At 33.5% G+C, this 22,610-nt stretch overlaps 4 protein-coding genes and 1 non-coding gene across 5 annotated transcripts; 2 read left to right on the top strand and 3 right to left on the bottom strand.

Annotated features, from left to right (window-relative positions):
* Positions 1-284: 284 nt before the first annotated feature.
* Positions 285-5,633, bottom strand: LOC118060562 (exocyst complex component EXO84C). Its single transcript, XM_035073795.2, has 7 exons — positions 5,456-5,633; positions 4,850-4,944; positions 3,188-4,229; positions 2,286-2,801; positions 1,439-1,627; positions 876-1,012; positions 285-801 (listed from the first exon to the last, which is right to left on the bottom strand). The coding sequence occupies exons 1-7, from the start codon at positions 5,549-5,551 to the stop codon at positions 555-557; spliced, it is 2,322 nt and encodes a 773-aa protein (XP_034929686.1). The 5' UTR covers positions 5,552-5,633; the 3' UTR covers positions 285-554.
* Positions 5,634-6,421: 788 nt separating this feature from the next.
* Positions 6,422-6,494, bottom strand: TRNAK-UUU (transfer RNA lysine (anticodon UUU)). Its single transcript has one exon. It is a non-coding gene; the product is annotated as a tRNA-Lys (tRNA).
* A 410-nt stretch (positions 6,495-6,904) lies between these two features.
* Positions 6,905-9,117, top strand: LOC118060707 (peptidyl-prolyl cis-trans isomerase FKBP17-1, chloroplastic). The gene is made up of 4 exons (XM_035073969.2): positions 6,905-7,325; positions 7,401-7,523; positions 7,606-7,722; positions 8,701-9,117. Exons 1-4 carry the CDS (start codon positions 6,972-6,974, stop codon positions 8,821-8,823), a joined length of 717 nt encoding a protein of 238 aa, XP_034929860.1. The 5' UTR covers positions 6,905-6,971; the 3' UTR covers positions 8,824-9,117.
* A 134-nt stretch (positions 9,118-9,251) lies between these two features.
* LOC118060588 (probable polygalacturonase At3g15720) lies at positions 9,252-11,650 on the bottom strand. The gene is made up of 8 exons (XM_035073820.2): positions 11,546-11,650; positions 11,095-11,232; positions 10,856-11,008; positions 10,716-10,748; positions 10,408-10,615; positions 10,224-10,305; positions 10,014-10,122; positions 9,252-9,914 (listed from the first exon to the last, which is right to left on the bottom strand). Exons 1-8 carry the CDS (start codon positions 11,648-11,650, stop codon positions 9,576-9,578), a joined length of 1,167 nt encoding a protein of 388 aa, XP_034929711.1. The 3' UTR covers positions 9,252-9,575.
* A 4,632-nt stretch (positions 11,651-16,282) lies between these two features.
* Positions 16,283-18,934, top strand: LOC118060667 (vesicle-associated membrane protein 722). The gene is made up of 5 exons (XM_035073928.2): positions 16,283-16,704; positions 17,164-17,305; positions 17,404-17,524; positions 18,244-18,306; positions 18,609-18,934. Exons 1-5 carry the CDS (start codon positions 16,515-16,517, stop codon positions 18,756-18,758), a joined length of 666 nt encoding a protein of 221 aa, XP_034929819.1. The 5' UTR covers positions 16,283-16,514; the 3' UTR covers positions 18,759-18,934.
* The last annotated feature ends 3,676 nt before the right edge of the window (positions 18,935-22,610 follow it).

Genomic DNA, 22,610 nt, shown 5'->3' with positions numbered 1-22,610 from the left:
AAGAGTCTTTGCTGATTTGAATTAGTAAATGAACTAAATCAAATTAAATAATTTTGTGTTCATTAACGAATGACACTTTAATTATTGCCTAGAAGAAAAACAATGGCAATGGCAGATACTAATCAGTTCAATGACGTGAATTGATGCTTCATGTCAGAATCTAGAGGAGTAAATATAGGGAAAAGAAATGAAACATTGCAGAAGCTCAAGATCTTCACTGGTTAAATACTTAAATTCCATAGCAGCAGCAGCTTTAAGAACCGAGTAAAAGTCTGCCTTCCAAATTGCATAAATTAACTAACTTGACAAGAGACATCTGCTTCCATTGCAATAGCAACTACAAAGTCTACAATGCTGGTCAGCATGAAACGTTGATCTTTATATAACAGCTCTGCAATTACATTTATCGGCTAATATACTAGATACTACAACAACATACTTTCCTACAACATTTGTGAGCATTACTTCTGATGACAAGGCACGGTCCTAAGCTTCACAATTTGAATCTTTACATTAAAAATCTTGAGCAGAGATCACTATCACAGGATAAATCTTCAGCCCTCAGAACCAGTGAAATAAACAGGACTATCTAGTTCACCCATGCTTGCAGAAGCAAACGATTCAAATGATTCTGTTGATGAAAGGGAAGAAGCAGTCTCATCAGAGTCTGAGACCATTTCATCATGTAGGATAACATGGTCCTCGTCAATCTCAGATGCGTCTGAACCAGATGTTCCTAACAGAAGTTTATTGATGGCTGTCTTTGCAGTTTCAACGAACCATTCATCCTCAGGAAGTGCACTGTGCAGAAAAAAGTTGGAAAAATCAGTTGCCAGTAAGAATAGCAGTGTTCAGTGGAAATGAACTACGAGTACCTTTGTGGATCTATGCCTCTAGCTGAGAAGGTCCTGATTGCTCGAGTAATTATAGCTGATGCAATCTGTTGCACATGCCGAGATGGGTAACCGGCAAAACAAGCAATTTCAACAGTGAAATGCATGTCAAGTATTAACTGCAAAAACAAATTCAAGTAGCTTAGAATAAAGAGTAGATGGAGAGCAGTTAACAAGGAGATCAAATCAACCCAGTTGATGGACCAAGTTACTGACTCATTGATTAAATTTCAATTAATCAACTTTTCAATTTCCAGACTTCACAATACTCAATTAATCCTGCACTCTTAACTTGTGATATAGAAGGAAGATTATTCCTTATAGAAGTTATTTAACAAAGGACAAGCTTGGGTCGAGGAGAAAGAATAAAGATCATCCTTTGCTGAAAATAATTTTCTAATAACTGGGAAAGAGCAGGTAATGCATTATGACCAACACAAAACAATTTTAATTCCTAAAACAAAGCAAAAAACAGCATCCGAAAACACAGGAAAAAGACATAAACACCACACCCCAGAATCCTCTCGGAGGGAATAACAAAATACCTGCTGCAAGCCAAGTGGTCTGAGTGGAACTGATTCATCCTCGAATACATCCCAGAATTCCTGCTCCTCAGACAGCCACATCACAACAGTCTCTGTTAGCCTAGCAAGCAAATTTTTCTGTATTTTCTCTCTCCCAAGCAACACGTCTCCAGCCACAATTGCTAATTGCTGAAGCTTTGCAAATAAGGCCTGCAGTAAAACATATCTTCAGTACCAAAAGTACACTGGTGCAACAATGCATATTAATCCCAATTTCTGCTTGGTGGCTTGAGTGAGAGAAGGGGGTCAGATTCAAGATCCTTTGCCTGGTTATGCATTTCTCAAGAGCATGTTTTAAGTTGAATTGCAAGTAAAATAGAGTCAGATCAAAGCATCCACACAATTTGATACTACTCAAAAGGTTAAAAACAAAAGATCACAAAGAACTAAAAAAACTCGCATAGAGTGCTAAAGAGCATGGAGATTTGATTTTTCTTCAAGACACAAATATTAGGTGTGCTTATTAAATGAGAAATTCAACACGAGATCTGAGATCTAATGAGTATATCATTATCGATTCAATCCAATATCTGGGAATGGGAATAAGTTCGGCAGTGGAAATGACAGGTTGATATTCAATATTTAGAAGTTACAAACTTGCCTTTAGAAGAGAAATGGAAACAGTTCAAAAGAAAAGAAATGGAGATAGTGTGAAAGTCAGTATGAATGTGATCACAATGACAGTGGAGTTGGATTCATGAAGTGGCCTAAAGTTACAAGGATCACGAGAAATTAAGATAACCCATACACTTCCAAGAGTAACATAATAGACCTTGGGGGGGGTCAGTAATAGGAGAAGAAGGATGACCTGAAATGGCAATGATGGAAGAGGATCAGAGCCCCAGTACAAATCCTCCCCTTCCCCACTTAAATAAATTAGTGCGTTTAATCTTGTTTTTCCTTCTCTAGAATAGATGAAGGTCAAAACATATTGCCGACAGAAGTGATCTCTAAGCTTGTCAAAAGAATGCTGAAGGTTGCGCTTCCATTCCTTCAGTTCTGCAGTAATGCTTGCATTAGGCACAGTACTTTCACTTTCCAACTCCTTGCTTTCATTTTTTAGACTCCAAACTTTCATTACAGCAAGTGGTAGAAGCTCATCCAGAATAGTAAATGCTAATCCCAAAAGTGCAAGCTGCTCCGAATCAGTTTCAGCTCTGAATTGTATAACCTCCTTCAGCTCTGTGAGATTGTCATCATCAGAGGGGCCTGGTAGGGACTTAAATAGCATATCCATGTATTTATCAAACAACTGTGAAATTCTTGTCAATACATTTGCTCCAAAATGCAAGACAGCCATGGGCGTAAGCTGTGCCAATATATCCTGTAAAAATTATTTGAACCAAACAATTCTATGAAATGATCATTGGATCATCATAAAGTAGTGGACTAGCAGATCAATAAGAAAACTTCAAACTGGAAACATTGTGAACCAAGAGTGTGTCATACATACATCCTCAAATGCATATTTATGTGTGCAGACATATTCACAAGCACTAGAACACAAGGTCTATAGATGCTTGTATGAACCTTGAAGTAGCTGTGTAACTCAAGTGGCCAAGAATAATCAAATTAGTTATGCAGTGCAATTGCTGAGTCGAAAGTGATTGTTTCCTTGCAAGGCATTATAAATGAACACGTTGCTTATGCTGATTTGAGTATAAAGGTATGGGATTTTTCATTCACAATAACAGAAGAGAACCAACTTGCCTCAACGATGTCCATGAATTTCATTCCACTATCAACAAGCACACTGTCTGATGAAGTTACAAATGCAGATAATGGAGACATAGAATGAGGTGACAAAAGTGAGCTCTCGTCCATTTCTGCCACATCCAGAGCTTCCCTTCTGGCCCGTCTAAAATTAAACTCTAACACTTCTTCAATGTATGGTCGTAATAGGACCAAAAGCAACTTTGACAGTTTCAGACCTTGTGATTCCAGCATTGAGCAGTATGTAAGACTAGCCTGAACACAATTGCTAGCTGCACCCAAAGCAAAAACTGTCTCAGAGGAGGGTGCATTATTCTTAACCAACCGTACAAAGTATTCGATTTCCCACTCTGCCCACTGAACGAGCCTATTGGTATATACAGGATTATCACCGAATATTGAACCAGATTCTTTGGTTGTCACCGAAATTATTGAAAACATAAGCCTGGATAGTGTAGCAGGAAATGTTTTGGGATACACAGAACATGAAGGAAGGAAAACCTCAATACTCTTTTGGAGGCGGGACCCATATGATTTTAGCAGTAGTTGATGTGCCAAGGGACCTTTCCCAAGCTTGATCAATGCAGATAAAGCTTTCTTTAGTTCCAGAATGCCAACCAAAGGCTGTTCAGTAATCCCAATTAGTTGATCCTCAAGCATTGACTTTCTCTTCAAAAACACTGATCTATATGATGCTTCCATGGATGAGGTATCTCCAGGACCTTTCAGCTCCGGACAGTATTTCTCTTCAGCTTCCAAAGCTTCGATTGCTTCTTCCACTTTATGTTCAGCCAAGAGAACATCAATATTCTCCAAGAATATTTCTTTCCGAATATCTGTGTCACTTGGCAAGGAACTTTGAAGTTCATCAACTTGAAGGTCTTGCTGAGAATCACCAATGTCACCATTAGCAGAGTTGTACTCTTCCAGTTCACGGCAAACCCCAGTCATCAAATCCTGCACAAGAATCCGTTGTGCAGAAATATGCTTTCTCAACTCAATCAACTCATGCTCCATTTCCACTACTTCTTCAGACATTCTACAAATATCATAAAACAACATTTAGAAAACGAGATTAGGAATTTAAGGTAATTTACAGCAGGAAACTATGAAGCAGAACTAAATTGACAATAAGCAAGGCATGCAAGGAAATGTTCAGAAGAATATCTAGACATTATTGATTATGATTGTTGCAAGGAGATATTATCCATTGTAAACACTCTCATGTATTGCTAAAGATTTGGATAGGCTTGTGCTTGTAAAGATAGTCCATACAGAAAGTCACCTATCCAGACTACAAGTGTTTGGATGACCACTCAAGTAAGGAAGAGGCAAAACAAATATGCAAGTTCTAGTATTTCAGTACAAGCAATCCAAATTATTGACTGCAAGCCCAAATTCTTCTGGAATTCAGAACAAAACTTAAATGGAGGAAGCGCTTAAAATCTAGGAGAGGAGGAAGCAATATCCTGCAGAAAGTATGAGAGAACAGATTTCTCTAAATGGCTTGCAATCATTTCCTTGAAGAGCTTGATATGGCAATCCAACTCTAAGTCTCAGAATAGAAAATCATCCTGGCTAGCTTTCTAAGATCAAACATAACACATGGTACATTTCATTTTGACTCGTTATCAAGTAATAACACATGGAATTTATTACCTCAAGAAAGCCAAGTACTTTGTTTCCATATTGCCACATAGATTTTCCACTGCATCCTTCAAATCAATGAGTTCACAACAAACTTTTCTGATTCCCTGCAGTCACAAATTTATTTAAGTGACTGAAAAAATCATGGAACTATCTTAACATAGTAACATTCTTAAAATCAACGCAAAAGGATGACATAAAAGAAAACCATTTTGAATGCCCAAGATCAACACAAGAAGCTCCAACCTATCATAATCTAGATTTATTGTGAGCCCAATAAAGGGTAAGATATTACTAATACATCTAAACATTACAATTAATAAAAATGCATTTCAATGGATTAACGATTTTGAATTAAAACAACTTAGTACAACTTAGACCAGCATAAAACACCAATAAACACACTTTTGCACAGTATGAAGGAAACCCAGATGACAAAATCAGCCCTTGACACAAATTGAGCTCATAATAAGGAAACCCCACATTCAAAAATCAAATATTTTCTCAAATAGTCACCAAAGAGAAACAATTATATTCAAAATTTACAGACCAAAACTTGAACCATTTTAGCTTAAATAAGAAAAAAAAAAAAAAAAAACATGGAATAAGAAAACAAACCTTCTCAGTGTGAGATTGATACAAAGAGTCGATCTTGGACTGAGGAGTAATGCTTTCTATAAAAGGGAAATCATCGTCTTCTTCACTGCTCTCCATTTCTCGCTGCCTCGGTGCTTTCTTGCTTAGCAGCTAAAAAATCAAAATAGAAAGAAAATAGTGGCAATGTGGGGGAGGGGCCAAGTCGGGTACTTGTGCTCTCGTGGTACTGTTTGCTTCTTTAAAAAAACAAAACTATTGCTAAAATAATAGTTATTAAACTCGGTTTTGTACAATTGAATGTCTATACTGAACAAGGTAAATATTTATTTTTCTTGAAAATATATATTTTTTATAGATTTAGCGTCTCAATATTAAAAATAAAAAATTTATTTTAATATAATTTTAAAATAAAAAAATACTTTACATTACAATATTAAACATTAAATATAAAATGTTTTCAACATTAAATATAAAATGTTTTTCAACTCTCTAAAATACAATAATTCATGGCACTAAAAAAAACGGTGGAGCGGTGTTTAAATTCAATAGCATGTTATAAAAAAAAATTCCAAAACATAAAAGTGTAATGTTAATGCAATAACAATTTAATCTTATTATATAAAAAATTAAAATATCTTTATTTTTTTAAAATTAAAATTTATATCAGTTAAGAAAAATGAACTCGATAGTTAAAGTTGGTGAGAGTTTTTGTGATGTCCAGCGAAAAGAATGGCATGCAAGATTTTTATTTTAATCTTTCAATAACTAAAAGCTTAGATTGTTGATTGATTTTATATTTTAAAAGTATTTTTTAAAATTTTAAAAAAATATATCTTTTTAGTATTTTTAAATTATTTTTATATATTAATATTAATAATAATTTTTTAAAAATAAAAAAATAGTTTCAAATACCCTCTTAAAACCACTCTTGTATTTTTCTCCCACACATAAAAAAAGAAAAGAGCAAAAATGTTTGAACAACAGAGTCGCCGTCTGTGGGAATCGAACCCACGACCACATGGTTAAAAGCCATGCGCTCTACCAGCTGAGCTAAGACGGCTGTACGTTTCCTAACTTCACGTGTATATAATCTATAACAGTGTTTATCGGACAAGGTATAGTTTGCTTTCTTTCCCTTTTTTTTATTTTATATTTTATCAAAAAGCAGCTAAGAACCATTAAAATAAAAGTAAACAGCATTCATCCTCCTTATGATTTTTAATAATTATAAAATTATATATGCTTGCTTAGTCGCTCACACATTTAAAGTATAATAGCTGCTATTTTTAAGTATATTTTTAAAAATATATTTTATTTAAAAAGACATTAAATTAATAATTTTAATATACTAAAATTAAAGATAAAAACAAATTATTTTAAAAAATATTATGCATCATTTTCCTAATAACACACCAAGATCTTTCAAAAATCACAAAATCATGAACCATATACGTGACCTAGTTCTCCAAGTCCAAAAGGTTAAAAACAAATTACACATATTTCCTCCAGTTGCTAATTATTATTTTCCAACATAATTATGATCATGTATTCCCCCAACATGACCATGTACTATCCGACCATGCTTCCCCAAAAAATGGATAAGGTTTTGGTTTTGCTGAACTGCTTCCCATCCCTTCACGTACCCCACCACCTCCCCTCATCACCTCCGATCTCTTCAACTTCTACATCGCCTCCTTCACCAACAAGAAGGGCTCTCTCATTGTCTATCATCTCCTTATCCACAGCACTGTTTTCAATACCTGTCTTCTCATGTCCTGCTGCTTCTTCTGCTACTTCAATTACTGACTTCTTGGACCTCCCAAATTCTGGTGGTGTCAAGGCCTTGGACCTTCGCATTGGTTCCGGTCCAGTCCCCGATGAGGGAGACCAGGTATTCTCCTCTCCTATCACTTCAGATAATCATATTAATGCCTGTAATTAAGCTCATCCATTCAAATGTATGAAGGTTGCAATACATTACTATGGAAGGTTGGCAGCAAAACAAGGGTGGAGGTTTGATTCAACGTATGACCACAAAGACAGTGCTGGTGAACCTGTTCCTTTTGTTTTCACACTTGGTTCTGGGAAGGTAAGGTAGTTACTATTAGTTAGAGATCAAGTCAAAAGGTAGATTAATCTTGTACTACTTACTTGCCGGCATGGCATGGCAGGTCATTGCTGGCATTGAAACAGCCGTGAGATCAATGAAAGTTGGTGGGGTTCGTAGAGTCATCATTCCACCTTCACAGGGTTACCAGAATACCACTCAAGAACCTATACCTCCCAATGTTTGTTTTTCTTATTTAATGTCTCTTTTTCTTTCTCCTTTCTTAGGTTATCTATAATTCTTTGCAGTGCTATGGCCATGTATGTTGTTTCCCTAGTTATTCTATATGAAGCAATTTGTAGGGCCGCCAAATGTTAAAGCCTTACTTTTAGTGATCTTGGGCTCTAGTCTCGGAGCAGTTTGCCAAGATACAATGTTACTGGAACAAGGATGAACAATGCCCACATAACACTTCAAATTTTATCCATTCATTTCGTCTGACCTAGAATTTGGCTAAAGCCACTCATAACCAGAAATAGTTGAAGACAGTACCTTTGAATCACTAGAGATTGAAGTTTCGTAAACCAGTCCAGTCCTATATTCTTTAGCAAGAGGGCCATGAGGATGCCAATTATCTCACAAGAGGAAAGATTCTTCCCCTCTCGCAATAGCGTGGCTGATGTCCGCAAACAGCATATCTAAGCTTCATGAGTTTCTTCCAGGACCAAGAACAGTCGCTAGAAACTTTCAAGCTCCATTAAAGTCTATTTTTTAAAAGATACTTCTTCAAACACAATATGCTATCCATAGGGAAACATAGGTTCGGGAAAGTCTAGTACGGTCATGTCCAGGGGACTCTGCCTCTGAAATCCCGAATCGGTCTAACTACTAGGGCTCAAGATTTGCATTGTCAACACTGAGATTTTCAAGACATCATTACACCATAACCACAAATCAGTGTTTCATTTTCTGTCTCTTTCGTGTAACATTTGGTTGAGCTATTTCTTGTGGATGGAAGAATTCTCAACTCTTATTGTTCACTCTAATAAAGACACCTCTTTCGTACATAAGACTTTAACATTTCAAACTCTTTGAGGCATTTGTCATTGATAAAAAGAAACACTGGATCCTTCCTAGAGAATTTTGTAACTTCAATACGTTGAGTGACTTCTGGCCTTATACATCTGAATTCTCACTTATATTCTGTTATTCTTAGCAGATCTTCGACAGGCAGAGGCTGTTTACTACCATTTTCAATCCAACACGTCTTGCCAATGGAGAAGGCTCAACATTGGGAACTCTTATATTCGACATTGAGCTTGTCAGCCTGAGGAATCAGTGAAGCAAATGTCTTGAATCGAAAAGACAAGCACTTACATGTTCTTAAGAAAGCTAATTGAATTCAACCTATTTACCACCAATCAAGAATTTTGTACACTTTACGGACAACAATTGTCTTTGAGTAATGCTAGAGACGGTCATTTTTTCAAGTGAAGATTTAGCTCACATAAAGCAGCAGTTTCTTTGTTCCAGGATTCGTAACTGATAACAAGCCTTTGTTTCCTATTTGCCATTTAAACCAGAGATATTTTGTTACTGATTTTCAATTTATCTACAATTTCTTAACTTTCTTTCATCTGGAAAGGAATTAAGTTCCTTAAAAAATAGCAAATATATGATTCTGTATCTGATGTATGTTCTTCCCTAAATACCTGCAATATTTCATTTTACCCCCTGCTTATCAATTTCTGTAAACTGACAAGCTTGTAAACTCCAGAAGATTCTTGCACTGAATGTATCAATGCAAGTTCATAACAAATAAGATGGAAAGAAATTAAAGGGGAGGAAAAAAACTTTCCCATAAACCTTAAGAGTGTGACTGAAATTACTTCATAAACTCTACACTGCCAATAGTCTCTTTGGATAACATCCCATAGAAGACTTAGCTGCCAATTGCAGCATTATTCTATACCACCTATCTTTGAGAGCTGAGGACATTGAGTGAAATAATATTATAGTTTCCAAATTACAACTGCAGCTGCACTGAAAAGGCTATAGTCAACTTGATAGGCAGCTGCACTGAAAAGGCTATAGTCAACTTGATAGGCAGGGCACAGTTGGAGAGGCAGAGATGGCAGTTCCCATGGCGTTATTGCAAGAGGCGCGTATTTGTTTTCCGGGATTGGAGGAGGTAATTTTAACGTTGTCCATTACAATGTTGGTGCAAGCCGCTTTGCCAGCACAAAGCAAAGCGATTGCTACCTCATCAGCTGAAGATCCATGCACATTGCGGTATGTAACATCACTGATTTTTATTCCTGAACCACCCCTGTTTCCATTAGGATTGTACTGTTGGTCAATAATAATAGGGTTTTGGGAATTTACAAATGTGATATCCTCAAATGTGATCTTCCTGACATATCCTGATCCGCTCTAAAGCACAAAAAAAAACATTTGTTGTTTAGGGTTTGCTCAAACAAAGTGTAATAACATGAAATAACATTAAAAAGTTTGTTTTCTTTGCATGGTTACCTCCCATGTCTTGATTCGTACACCATTCTGAGTTCCTTTGAAGGCACAGCTTTTAACATGGACCTCTTCTACTGTTTCATAGGCTCCATCCTTTCCTAGACTTCCAATACTGCACAGAGAGTTAAGAATCAAGAACTTCAGAATGTTTGAAGAAATTAAACACAACCCAATAGAACAATAGTTTTGAAGTGTTCAAGTTTTCTGACAAACCTTATACCATGGCCTGGTCCGCATTTGACACCAGTAACATTAATGGAAGTGGAAAAACCATTGATGGCAATACAGTCATCACCTAATTGAACAGAACCATATGCGCATATATAAGCAAACTAATTGATGATCAATGAAGATCCAGCAGCATAAGGATAGGGAAAATCTTAGAAAGTTCAATCACCGGTTCCTATAAAAGAGTCGTGGATGTTGACATGGTTTGACTGAGAGATATCAATCCCATCAGTATTTGGGCTCTCATCCGGTGCAAGGATTTGAAGATTGGAGACTTCGACATCATCGCATGCATTTATGCTAATGTGACCTTTTTGGCTGTTGACATGGTGCAAGTTACTTAGTCGGAGACCATTGCATTTGTTGAAATGGAGAGCCTGCATCCGCAACATTCATCACTCACACAATCAGAAAATCATAAAAGGATTCACTGTATGTTTTAAGGATGATGAAGACTCATCGACCCATCGATCTTACCTGGCGACGTTTCGAGCAGGCACTATCATTATCCTGAAGAGAATTGCTTTGGTTAATATTCATATTAAAATGAGTAACAGGCCAAGAAAGATAACTCAGAAGGAATTAGCTAAACTTTAACGATCAAAAGGTAGACATACACTGCAAGCTTTCCACCAAGCTTCTCCTCGTCCATCAAATCTCCCCCCTCCATCAACAATGAGACCAACAACGGCTGTGAATCCAATCCATTTTTCATAATCATCACCATCCCATGAATCAAAGCTGTTTGGTGCAACAATTGTACCTTCGATCTACAATCAGAAAAACAGTGCTTCATTTTTTCAAAGATCCCGTTTGTGAATGATTAAATAAAACAAAACATTTGATGAAAACGTACCAAAACATGAGGGTTCTTGGACATGCAAGGGCCACTGAATGAGACAGACTTCAACAAGAACGTCTTCCCTGCTGGTACTTCAAGGGTTGGCATTTCTTCACTTGCTTGACAGAAATCACCCCATGCTTTTTGGAAAGCCTTTCAAGTACATTTTCAATGCATAAACATCTAGTTTTCTCCACATATATACAGGTTATCAAGCTTAAAGAAAAATAACAAAAGCACAAACACATTTACGTAGAACTCGAAAGAGCAAGTCCAACTATCAAGAAGGTTTGCTCCCACTTTCGATTTTCTAAGTCCAAATCTTGAAGCTAACATTCAAAAGAAATTATTTACTAAAATACACTGAATCGCTCAGATTTACTTGAAAGATACCTCGCAAGTAAAACAAAATTCCCATAGACAAGAGCACATTAAACCTACTACAAAAATAAAGCAGGGCATGTACCGGTGTAGCATCGATCTTGCCATTTCCATCAGCACCATAGTCGAGCACATTAAACCTCCTTCCAGTAGCCTCAGATATTAGACGGCTTGAGCAAAAGGAAGCCATCCACAGGAAGAACAACACGGTAACTAGGCACTTCATATTATCCCAGAAAAAAAAAATTATATATTTCTATGAAGCATAAAAGGATATCAAAAAGAACAGAGGTAAAGGAAACTTCAAATTTATGAAATGATTATAGTACTGGAGGGAGGTATAAATAGGATCGATCAGCATTGCCACTAATGGTAGGAGCTATGTATGATATTAATGGGGATAATTAAAAAAAAGATTTGTCTTGAATGTTTCCTTTTTATCAAACGTAAAATATTTTTAGTTTCGAATATGTTCTCTAAATTCCCATGATTCACTCTTCGCCTGAATTTTAGACAATGATTATGCCATGAAAATGTCAATTAGCAATGTCAACGTTTTCAGTATAATTTGATTGAGATCAGTTTACGGATAAAAAAAATAAGCATACCATATATGTATGTGGAATCATCCTAGAATTTAGAGAGCTAATTTAATTTTATTATTCTTTTTTATAAACTGTTTGGATTTTTAATGTTACCCTTTGATTTTGGCCGGAAAAACTTACTCTTATTAAATCAGCTTTTAGTGATCTGTCAATCTAATTCAATTTAAATCTTATATTAAATTAAATAAAAATTAAACCGATTAAATTTGATCAAATTAATAAATCAACTTGCAACTCTATCAAAATTTATAAAAAATAATTATCTAAAAAGCAGTCTAGTGGTAAGAGATTAAGATAAAGGAATTTACTCCCTCTATGGTTGCTAATATGATAGTCATTGAAGACTTACATGGTCGTTAACTTTAAAATCCGTGGAATTAATTAAGGTGCGTGCAAGCTGACCCGAACACCCACATTAATAAAAATAAAAATTTATAAGAGGCCTTGTCTGAGTACTTAAAAAAAATTAAATACAATGTTATTTTATTTTTTTAAAAATGAAATAATTTTTTTTTATTGATTTAGATTAATTTGAGTCTTGTACTTTTGAGTTTAATGGAGCTATGGAAAAAGAATTTATTTATATTTTAAAACGAGGCGCATCTAAATCTTTGTTTCTTGTAAGTAAGGTACTAAGCGGTGCTTTTTGGATTTTGCTGCATAAAACTTTTACCTTTTTTTTATATATATAATAATAAAACATTAAAACTTCACCCAAGATAGACTCTAGCTTCTTTTCCTCCTTTTGAGGTCAAAAGAGAGGTTTGTTTGTTTGATTTTTTTTTTCCTCCTTGATAGCTAATAGTTCTTCATCGATTATTTGATAATCATGATGATCAGCTAGATGTGTTTCATGAACTATGTCTTTGCAGAAGAACTTATAAAATAGAAGTGAAAATTATTAAATTTGGTTAATATAAACATGAATGATAATCATCTTCATTAATGACCACTAATAAAATTTATCCTAATTTCTGTACGTGGTGTTTGTTTTTAGCAGAGATTACAATTCCATAAACATTCAAACTACAAAAACCTTAAATTTAAGGTGCAAGTCCTCGTAGTATTATTATTATTACTATTATATACTAAAAGATCTTGGTATTTTACTGAAACAATTAAAAGTGAATAACAGGGCTTTTTTTACTTTGATTCTTGAGAGTTTTTAGAGTTTTTTTATTTTTTTTATTTAATTTAAAAAATAATAAATTTTATCTTTTAATATTGAATTTAGTGAAAATTAAATTTCTTAATTTATTTTAATTTACTTTTTTATGAATTTATCTTGATCTTATTATTCAGGTAATGAGTTTTTGTTGGTAATTCATGTTGACTCAAGTTATTTTTTTAATTATTTTTTTTTCAATTATATAATTTAATATTAAGTTGATTGAAATATGAAGCTTCATAATTGTTTTTTGTATTTGTTTTATATATGGTCGTCATGATCTTATAACTCGGGTCACGAGTTTTGCAAGTTAGTCAAGTTTACTTGTGTTTTTTTTTTTTATCTAATTTATTTTTAATTTCATCTTTCAACATTAAATTGACTGAGAATTGAACTTTATAATTTTTTTTAACTTGATCTCATGGCTCGAGTTTGATAGATTAACCTAGGTTGATGTATGTCATTTTCTTGTCTTTTTTTTTCCAATTCAATACAAGGCTTTTTAGTATATGCTACTAATTTGTTTTGATTTGTATTATATGATGTTATCTCAATCTCATAATCAATTTATACATTTAGTCGGTTAACTTGTATGGTTTTTGTATTCTTTTTTCAATTAATTTTTTTAATTTCATCCTTCAACATTAGATTAATTAAGAATTGAGTTTGATAAAGTTTTTTAATTGCTTTCTATAGGGCTATCAGGGTCTCATAAATGGAATAATAAATTTAGCAGGTTAACCTGAGTTAATTTGAATCAATTTAATATTTTTAAAAAGATGATATTTATTTTTAAAGTTAAAATATATTTAATTTGAATCAATTTAATATATTATCATTTTAATATTTTTAAAAAGATGATATTGATTTTTAAAGTTAAAATATATTTTTATCAGTCGTCAAGATTGTTTTTGGACCTCATATTTCATCAAGTTAATCCCTATATAATTTAATTATTTTTTTACTAAAAAAACATGTTAACAATACCTAAATAGTTTCTTACATTAAAAAAAAAATTAATCTTACCCACACTGCAGTACATGCAATGATATAGCTTAATCTACACACTTGTGATGCTATGGTATGCACTTTACTGTTAAATTTATTGAGCTATGTAAATCCCATGTAAGACTTTTATAGAATTAATTCATAAAAAAAAATATTAACCATTGAATGAATATATATTCGATGAATTAAATAAGTAAATTTGAAAAATAAATATTATGTAAAATTAGCATTGTTAGGATTTAATTTACTTTCACCACACAATTCTAAAAGGTATATAATTATATAAAGTGTATTTGGGAGTATAATTGTGGTTGTTTTTTAAAGTATTTTTTATTCAAAAATGTATTAAAATAATTTTTTTTATTTTTTAAAAAATTATTTTTAACATCAGCACATCAAAATTCAAAATAATTTGAAAGTAAAAAAAAAATAATATTAATTTGAAGTAAAAAAAAATAAAAAAAATTTAAGTTTTTTTTAAAAAACTTTTAAAATCCAAAAATAAATAGTGCTATAATCTATCAAATAAAAAAAAGTGGAGTTGATAAAACCATTTAAGCTTGTGATATGTGACCTAAAATAAGGAAGGTGATATGATCGTGAAAGAGAGCGAGGTGCAAACCAAAACAGAGAAAAGGAAGATAGTCGGTTCTCCATTCTTTTTTCTTCTTTTTTTTTCAATCACTAATTAATATCATTTTTTATAGATAATTATTTTCACACAATATATATGAAATAAATGAAAACTAGCTCTTGGATTATTATTATTATTTCAATTAAATTGTATTATAGGACAAGCTAATTTGGACCTCAAAAGGGTAATTGGCCTTTTCTATTCATATCAAACACAAGTTTTTTATATCAAAATTCTAAAATTAACAAAAAAAACATTTACAAAAATTCCTTAAAGTACTGGTGATTTAAAAATAAAAAACTTTCTTACAAACTGACCCTAATATAAACAAAAAAAAATACCAAGATCTTATAATTACTTGTAAATAAGAAAAGAAAATAAAAGAAAATAAAAAATTTCAAGTTCCAAACTGCAATCTTATCGCAGGCAACAGCAAATGACACCCTTTCTGATCCTCTGTTCATTCTTCGTCATTTCGACGTGGCTGTTGGGGCAAGATGAAGGCAAACCAATAATAATAAATTAAAGTGAATTTTCTATAGCTTATAATTTCGAGGTAGCACATTTCTTGTACGAGATTTTGGAGTTAACTACAATTTTTTTATGCTAAAAAACGATAGAGGTTGTCTGTATCCTTCACACAGCCTAATCCCATGAACCTTCTTCTTATCTTTGGATCCACACTTGCATCGCTTAGATTAATGGAGCACTGCACCGGTTTTTTTTATTATTTTTATTTTAAATTATTATTTTTTTATTTTCATATCGTTTAATATGTTGATATTAAAAATATTATTTAAATATATTTTCAAACAACAAATACTTTTATTATTATATTCTCTAATATCCCCATGCTAACATATTTATAATTGCATGACAATGACATAGGATAAGTGGCATGCATAATGTAATTTGATTTTTTTTTTAATGTTAAATAGAACTTATATTTAGACTATATAAGTAGAATAAATCTTAAGTTCTAAATTATAAATCATAGCATGTTTTTAGAATTATTTTTAATTAAACAATAAAAAACTATATATTTTAAAATTATCGGGAAGAAAACTATATAAGGTGAGACATTTTCAATTCTTGATTGCATGAGGTTTATAGAAGTGTTTGCACATTCATTTGGTGTTTATAATTGCATTGAAGTTAATAAATTATTTTTATTAATAACATTTATCTACTCAAATTAAATTTGAAAAATACCCATCAAATTAAAGCATCATTGTCATCCCTAATTAGAACAATCCCATGAGATTCAATTACATGATTTATGGAGAAACTATAATTAGACAAAAGTGGTCTCATGTAAGTAATAAATGAGAACAATCTCTTACAATAATTTCTCTTACTTTCCCTTCAAATTCAAACCTTTGAATAATCAATTACTTAATTTTATCACACAAAAACCCATCATTAAATTAAACCATACTTTTCCTTTTCTTTACTCTTCCCTCTCTCTCCTCACCCTTCCCCCTTCCCAAAACACATCTCATTAAACCCTCTTCTTTCTCTCCTCTACTCTCCCTCCCCCTTAAACCAACAAGGAAACAAACTAGAACAAGGAGAGAGATACCAAAAATCTCTCTCAGATCTCTTTTTTTGGAAAACCCTAAATTTTGATTTTTTAAAAATGACCCAGAAACCACTGATCTACGCGTTTGCTTCACGAGGAACTGTGATTCTTGCTGAGTACACTGAATTCAGCGGGAATTTCAATTCCATAGCGTTTCAATGTCTCCAGAAACTACCTGCTACTAACAACAAGTTTACTTACAACTGCGATGGTCATACTTTCAATTACCTCGTCGACAATGGGTTCAGTAAGTCTTTTTGACTTTTATTTTATTTTATTTTGTTTAGTTTTTGAGGTTTTTAATGAATTTTGTGCTGTGGGTTTTCTGTTTTGTTAACTGGGTTATCGTTGTTTTTTGCCAAGAAAGAGTTCGCAAATGGATTTGTTTAGTTTTTTGTAGATTTCGTTAAGGGAGGTGTTGTCGATGAGACATGAATTGGATCTATTTAATTCAGTTGAAACTGTTTTTGGATTACCTGAGAGAGTTTGTTTGTTCGGGTTTCAAAAACTGTTACGTTAATGGAAGCCTAAGAATTTAATGCTCTTAAATAACATATGAAAGTAGTTTAAGGATTCTGAGTCACTTTGACTTTAAGTGAGGTGCATTGCTTAACTGGGTTTCTGTTATATTGATGCTTTTGTGTTTGTGGTTTAGTGCTGGATGCTTTGGTGTTGAATATTGACTTTAGTGTTTTTGATGTTGCAGCATATTGTGTTGTTGCGGATGAATCGGCTGGAAGACAAGTGCCTATGGCATTTCTGGAACGTGTCAAGGATGATTTCGTGTCAAAGTATGGCGGTGGAAAGGCTGCCACAGCCCAGGCCAACGGTCTTAACAAGGAATTTGGGTGGGTATTATGGATGGGTTAGACCGTTGAGAGACAAGCGTGGGAATTTGTTTTGTTATTGTAGTTGATAATTGATGTGAACTGTTAACTTGTTGCAGGCCAAAATTGAAGGAACATATGAAGTATTGTGCTGATCATCCTGAAGAGATAAGCAAGCTTGCGAAAGTGAAAGCTCAGGTTTCAGAAGTTAAAGGTGTCATGATGGAGAACATTGAGAAGGTAAGTGACCTTATGCCTGCCTGAATCCTAATTTACATTTTTCAAGTTATATTTTCTTGTAATACTTGACTGAAAGCAGACATAAGTTTTCCTGTTGAATCAGAAGGCTAGAATGTTAAATGTTTACTTGTTTATGGGTGCACCCGTGGGTGTGTGTTCCATCACTGAATGTAAGTGTAGTTCATGTTTATGACAAGTTTATTATTTTCAAATTATTTTTCTTGTAATACTTTGGTCTGTAGCAGGAATGAATAATACCGTTGAATCATTTGGTTTTACCCAAATGTTCATAAGATACTATATATGTCACATGTGTAGATTTGTTCATGTGTACTTGTCCATGTGCCTTTTGAACATGTGGACGTGCGTTAAGGAGCATTAGTGCATAGAGGTTTATGTTTAAGCAGGATGGCATTCCTGTTCTTTGGCTCACAAGTAGCTTTTATCACTGGATTGAGTTTTCAGCACCAGTTTATTAGTATGCTCCCCCCCTCCAAATTGCTGGACTTGTGAGGTCATTATGCTCATTGGTGGACTGTAGAGGGATACCATTGTCTCTTTATTTCTATATGTTATCTATGCTTGGAGGTTATGAAATTTGGGCATCCCTGTTTCGAATTAATGTGTTCTCTTCATTGACTGATTGAGGTGCACTTGGTTCTTGGAAGACATGTTTTCAAGGTTTGAACAAAAGAGATCTGTTTTCTGTATTGATGTAGGTTCTGGATAGGGGAGAGAAAATAGAACTTCTCGTGGACAAGACCGAGAACCTTCATTCACAGGTAAGTGATTTTCTCTCTCATTTATGGCATTTTTAAGGAACAGTAGGCTATTTAAGAAAGTTTCGATACTCCTATGCTTAATGTTTTGGAAGGATGTAGGGTTTGCTTGAAGGAGATTCTATAATCATTTAAATGAAAAATTTTGCGTCATTGATAGTTCTACCTGTTTCATGACAATCACATGATATTATAGCAGCATCATCTTAACATGCTTTTTGACATGATTTAGATGCTCTCCTAATCTTCATTGTCATAATGATACTAATTTCCCTCTTATTGCATGTGGAAATTGGTAATCATAGGCACAAGACTTTCGCAGTCAAGGAACACAAATCCGGAGAAAAATGTGGCTGCAGAACATGAAGGTTAAGCTGATTGTATTGGGAATACTGATTGCCTTGATCCTCATCATAGTCCTCTCTGTTTGCAAAGGCTTTAATTGTGGAAAATGAGAGCTGGCTATTCTTTGAAGGCTTGATAATACTGTTTCTAGAGCTTTTGCGAGTTGCAAAAGCAGATACTGAATATATTGTTATTACCATGTGTGTAGCTGCAACTAGAGATTTCTTTGATATATCGTCCAAGAACTTGTTTTTGAATGTGAATGAAACCCTATATGTTGTTGTCATATCATTTCAACCTTTCGTGATAGATAAAAAGTTGGATTACCTCCAAGCGGGGTCCCAAATGATGGGTTTTCTTGTTGCCACCCTTTCTGGCTAATATATTCATTTGCTTGCATACAAACTTGGTAGCTGAGTAAAATCTATGCTCATATTAGAATTTCCTTTACATCTGTTCCAGTTCTTGCATTTCCAGAATTAAATTAATTAAAAGAAACTAAAAGGGGTAGAACTTTTACTGTATCAAATTTATTGTTGCTAGACCATTGTCCTACGGGTTAAAACAGTTAAATACTATTCTGCTTATCAATTAAACACATTTGGTCCTGGCAGCATGGATGTAATAGATTTGTTTGCACAGTAAAATAACTAATGTAATTTTTTTGGCAGAAAATAACGCATATTGGGGCAGTGGGTTTTTTACTATGAACTCCATTTTCCAAACGACATTTTTATCCTTTTAATGTTGCCTCCATTTCTAAGTGGTATTTGTGGTAAAAATATATTTTGCGTCGATGATTATTATTATTTTTTTCTCCTCGGTTTTAGAGTGTTTTTTTTACATATATTCAAAACAACCCTTAAATTTATTTATTTTTTTAAAATTTTATCTATATTCTTTTTATTGCTATTGATTTTATTTTAAATAATTCATATTTTTTTTTAATTTTATCCCTCTTTAATTTTTCTCACCTTTCAAATTTAGTACTCATTCTTTTAATTATATATATTTTTTTGTTTTTAATTTTTTTTAATTAGATTATCTTTTTAATTGAATTATTTTTCAATTATACCCCTCATTACTTTATTTTATTTTATATCATATTTAATCTTTATTTTTTAATTATTATTTATTTTACTATTTTTTTATTAATTATTTATTTATTTTATTCCTCAATATCGTAATCTCAGTATCTTATCTTAATCTAGGATGTTTCTAGATTTTCTAGATTTTGATGGATGATGTTTGCTTCGTAATTACGGATGTGGCTCGAAATCTTGAAACATTTGGAAACCTCAACAACACCCCTCTTTGTCTGCGAGATGAGGAATAAATTCAATCAGAACCTTGTAAAACAGATTGTTTTCCACTATAAAATCATAAACAACAAAATTCAAGCACAAGCAGAGAGTCTAGAAATTAAGTATAGTGACAGCAACTCTATTATATATCAAGAAGCATACATGGCTTTATCTCAACATGCCTGGCTGGTTTGATGGTTGCAGACTTGCAGTAACTGTTCATCATTTTTTTTTTTTCCATCACGTTTGCAAGAGGGAACAGGGTTCAAATTCTGCCATCCACAGATGGCGAAAGAGAAATCAAAACCCCTCCTTTTTGTGCCCCTCCCACTTCCCCAATCCTAAACCTCACCCTCCCTCTCTCCACTGCCAAATCGCCGCCGCCGCTTCTCCTCTCGTTCTCCCAAGAAATGCCCTGGAATTCATCTCCACTCCCAATTCCACCACCCACCAAATCAGACTTCTCCCACAAGACCAGCTCCCCTTTTCTCTTCTTTTCACACCTGTCCCCACATTTGTTAAAACTACTCTCATCAGGACACCTTGGCAACCACCTAGGAATATGCAAACCCCTGGAACCCAATTCATTCAATTCCAAAGGAATTGAATTCCTCCTCAAAGAAATCGATTCCCCTCTTGGAATAGGCTTGGCAAAAGGGATTTCATCACTGAACTCAACAAAAGATTTAATATTCTTGAACACACTCGATCTCAAAAGACTAATGCCACTAATGTTACAATGCAGTGTGGACCCTCCTGTGAAACCTCGTACAGAAGACATGTCATGTAATGAGTTGATGATGTCAAAGATGTTTGATTGAGTACGGTTAGACGCATTGGAATATAATACAGCTGTTTTGGCTAGTGTTTGGAGGAAAAGGGTGGCTACGTGGGTTAGGGTTTCAAGAGCTGAGAGTTGTGTGGTCTTAAACCCTACTGACTGGCAGATTTGTGAGACTGCTGTTTTTGTTATTTTGAAGGCATAATCTGATGGGTTTTCTGCTGCTGGTGGTGGTTTTTGGAAGTGGTTTTTGATGGTTTTTTTGTGGGGTTTTGGTTTCATGGTGATTGGATGGATGGTGTCATGGAGGCGGAGGACGAGGAAGAGTAGAGTCTCTGCCAAGGTGACTCAATGGTCTGCCACCCATTAAAGCACCATTTTCACCACAATCATCATTTTTTTTTTTTTCTTCTGGATTCACCATTTTGTTTTGATGGGCCAATTTATCAATGAAAATGGCCCTTTCCAATGTGTGTGTGTATTTTAGCTTCGTCTAAATGTTTTTGGCCCATGAGTGGCCACGGCTCCTCCTGTCTGACGGCTCTCTCTCCCTTTTAACCGTTTCAATCAATTCCCTCAGGCTCATGAGATGTCATGTCTTGCATGGTTGGAGCCTTTCACTTACCTTCTCAGTTCTCACCAGCCTCCAAAAAATGTGATGTTTCCAGGGGGGGAATCAAGACCGGTGACGGTGCAGAAGTTTTTTTAAATAATAATAATAAAGATAATAATAAGATATTCTCAAGCTAGCTGCTAAGCACACCTCTCATTCTAAATACATGATGAGGCATTGACAATCATCGAAGAAAAAAAGACAATAAGAACAAGGAAAAAAAGACGTTTGCACATTCCATGATAAGCTATTTGAGATTAGATAATTTTTGGATTATCTCCGGAACTGTATCTTTATTTTTTTGAATTGTTTTAATATAAATAATATTATTTTTCCATAAAAATCTTCACGATGAAGTTTCTGTATCTTTATTAAATTCTCTATGAAAATCTCCATAGAAAGATCTCAATATCTACATTGGATTCTTCATATCTTTATGAAAAATCTCCACAATAAAATCATCATGTCTCTATTAAAACCTCAGTAACTCCATAATAAATTTCCATTAGAATCTCCTTTTAATATAACATTTCCTTACACAATGCCTTTTATGATCACCAAGCATTTTTTATTTTATAGATAAACATATTATTTACCAGACCTTGATAAGATCTCCTCTCTATTATAGTTAACAATAGATTAAGAAAAGAACTCTTATGCAGGCATGTAAATGCATACACAAAAAGTTAATTTTTTTTATTTTTTTACAAACGATACCATTAATAAAATCATGAAAAAACTTTATACAAAAATTGGGCTTTCAATAGAACAAGGAACTCTTTAACATTTAAGTTGGTGAGTGTACGAGGGGAAATGAGAAAAAAAAATATACAAGGATGAATTGTTCAAGAATGAAACTTCGAGTTTGGGAAAATTGTGGCTTATAACTTTTAAACTCTTCCATTTACTCAATGACTTAAGGTATCTATAGATTTTAATCACATTAGCTCATCATAAAACATGGTGATTTGAATGACAATTGATAGGTAGAAAAGTTGATGTTCACCATTGATTGTTACTAGCTAGTTTTAAAAGTGTGGTTTGTAGTTGCTTTTTAAAGTGTTTTTCATGTCGAAATGTATTAAAATAATATATTTTTTAAATTATTTTTTTAAAATCAGCGTATAAAAAATCCAAAACATATAATTTTTTTTAATTTTTTAACAAAAAAATTTAAATTTTTTAAAAATACAAGTTAGTTCAGGTTTTTAAACATTTCCGCATTGACTGGCGGAGAAATTGGTGATTTTTGGTGTCATATTAG

Source organism: Populus alba, chromosome 12 (genome assembly GCF_005239225.2).
Source record: "Populus alba chromosome 12, ASM523922v2, whole genome shotgun sequence".
NCBI classification, from domain to species: Eukaryota; Viridiplantae; Streptophyta; class Magnoliopsida; order Malpighiales; family Salicaceae; genus Populus; species Populus alba.
Note: the sequence above shows the minus strand (reverse complement) of the source record. Positions and strands in the feature narration are given on the sequence as shown.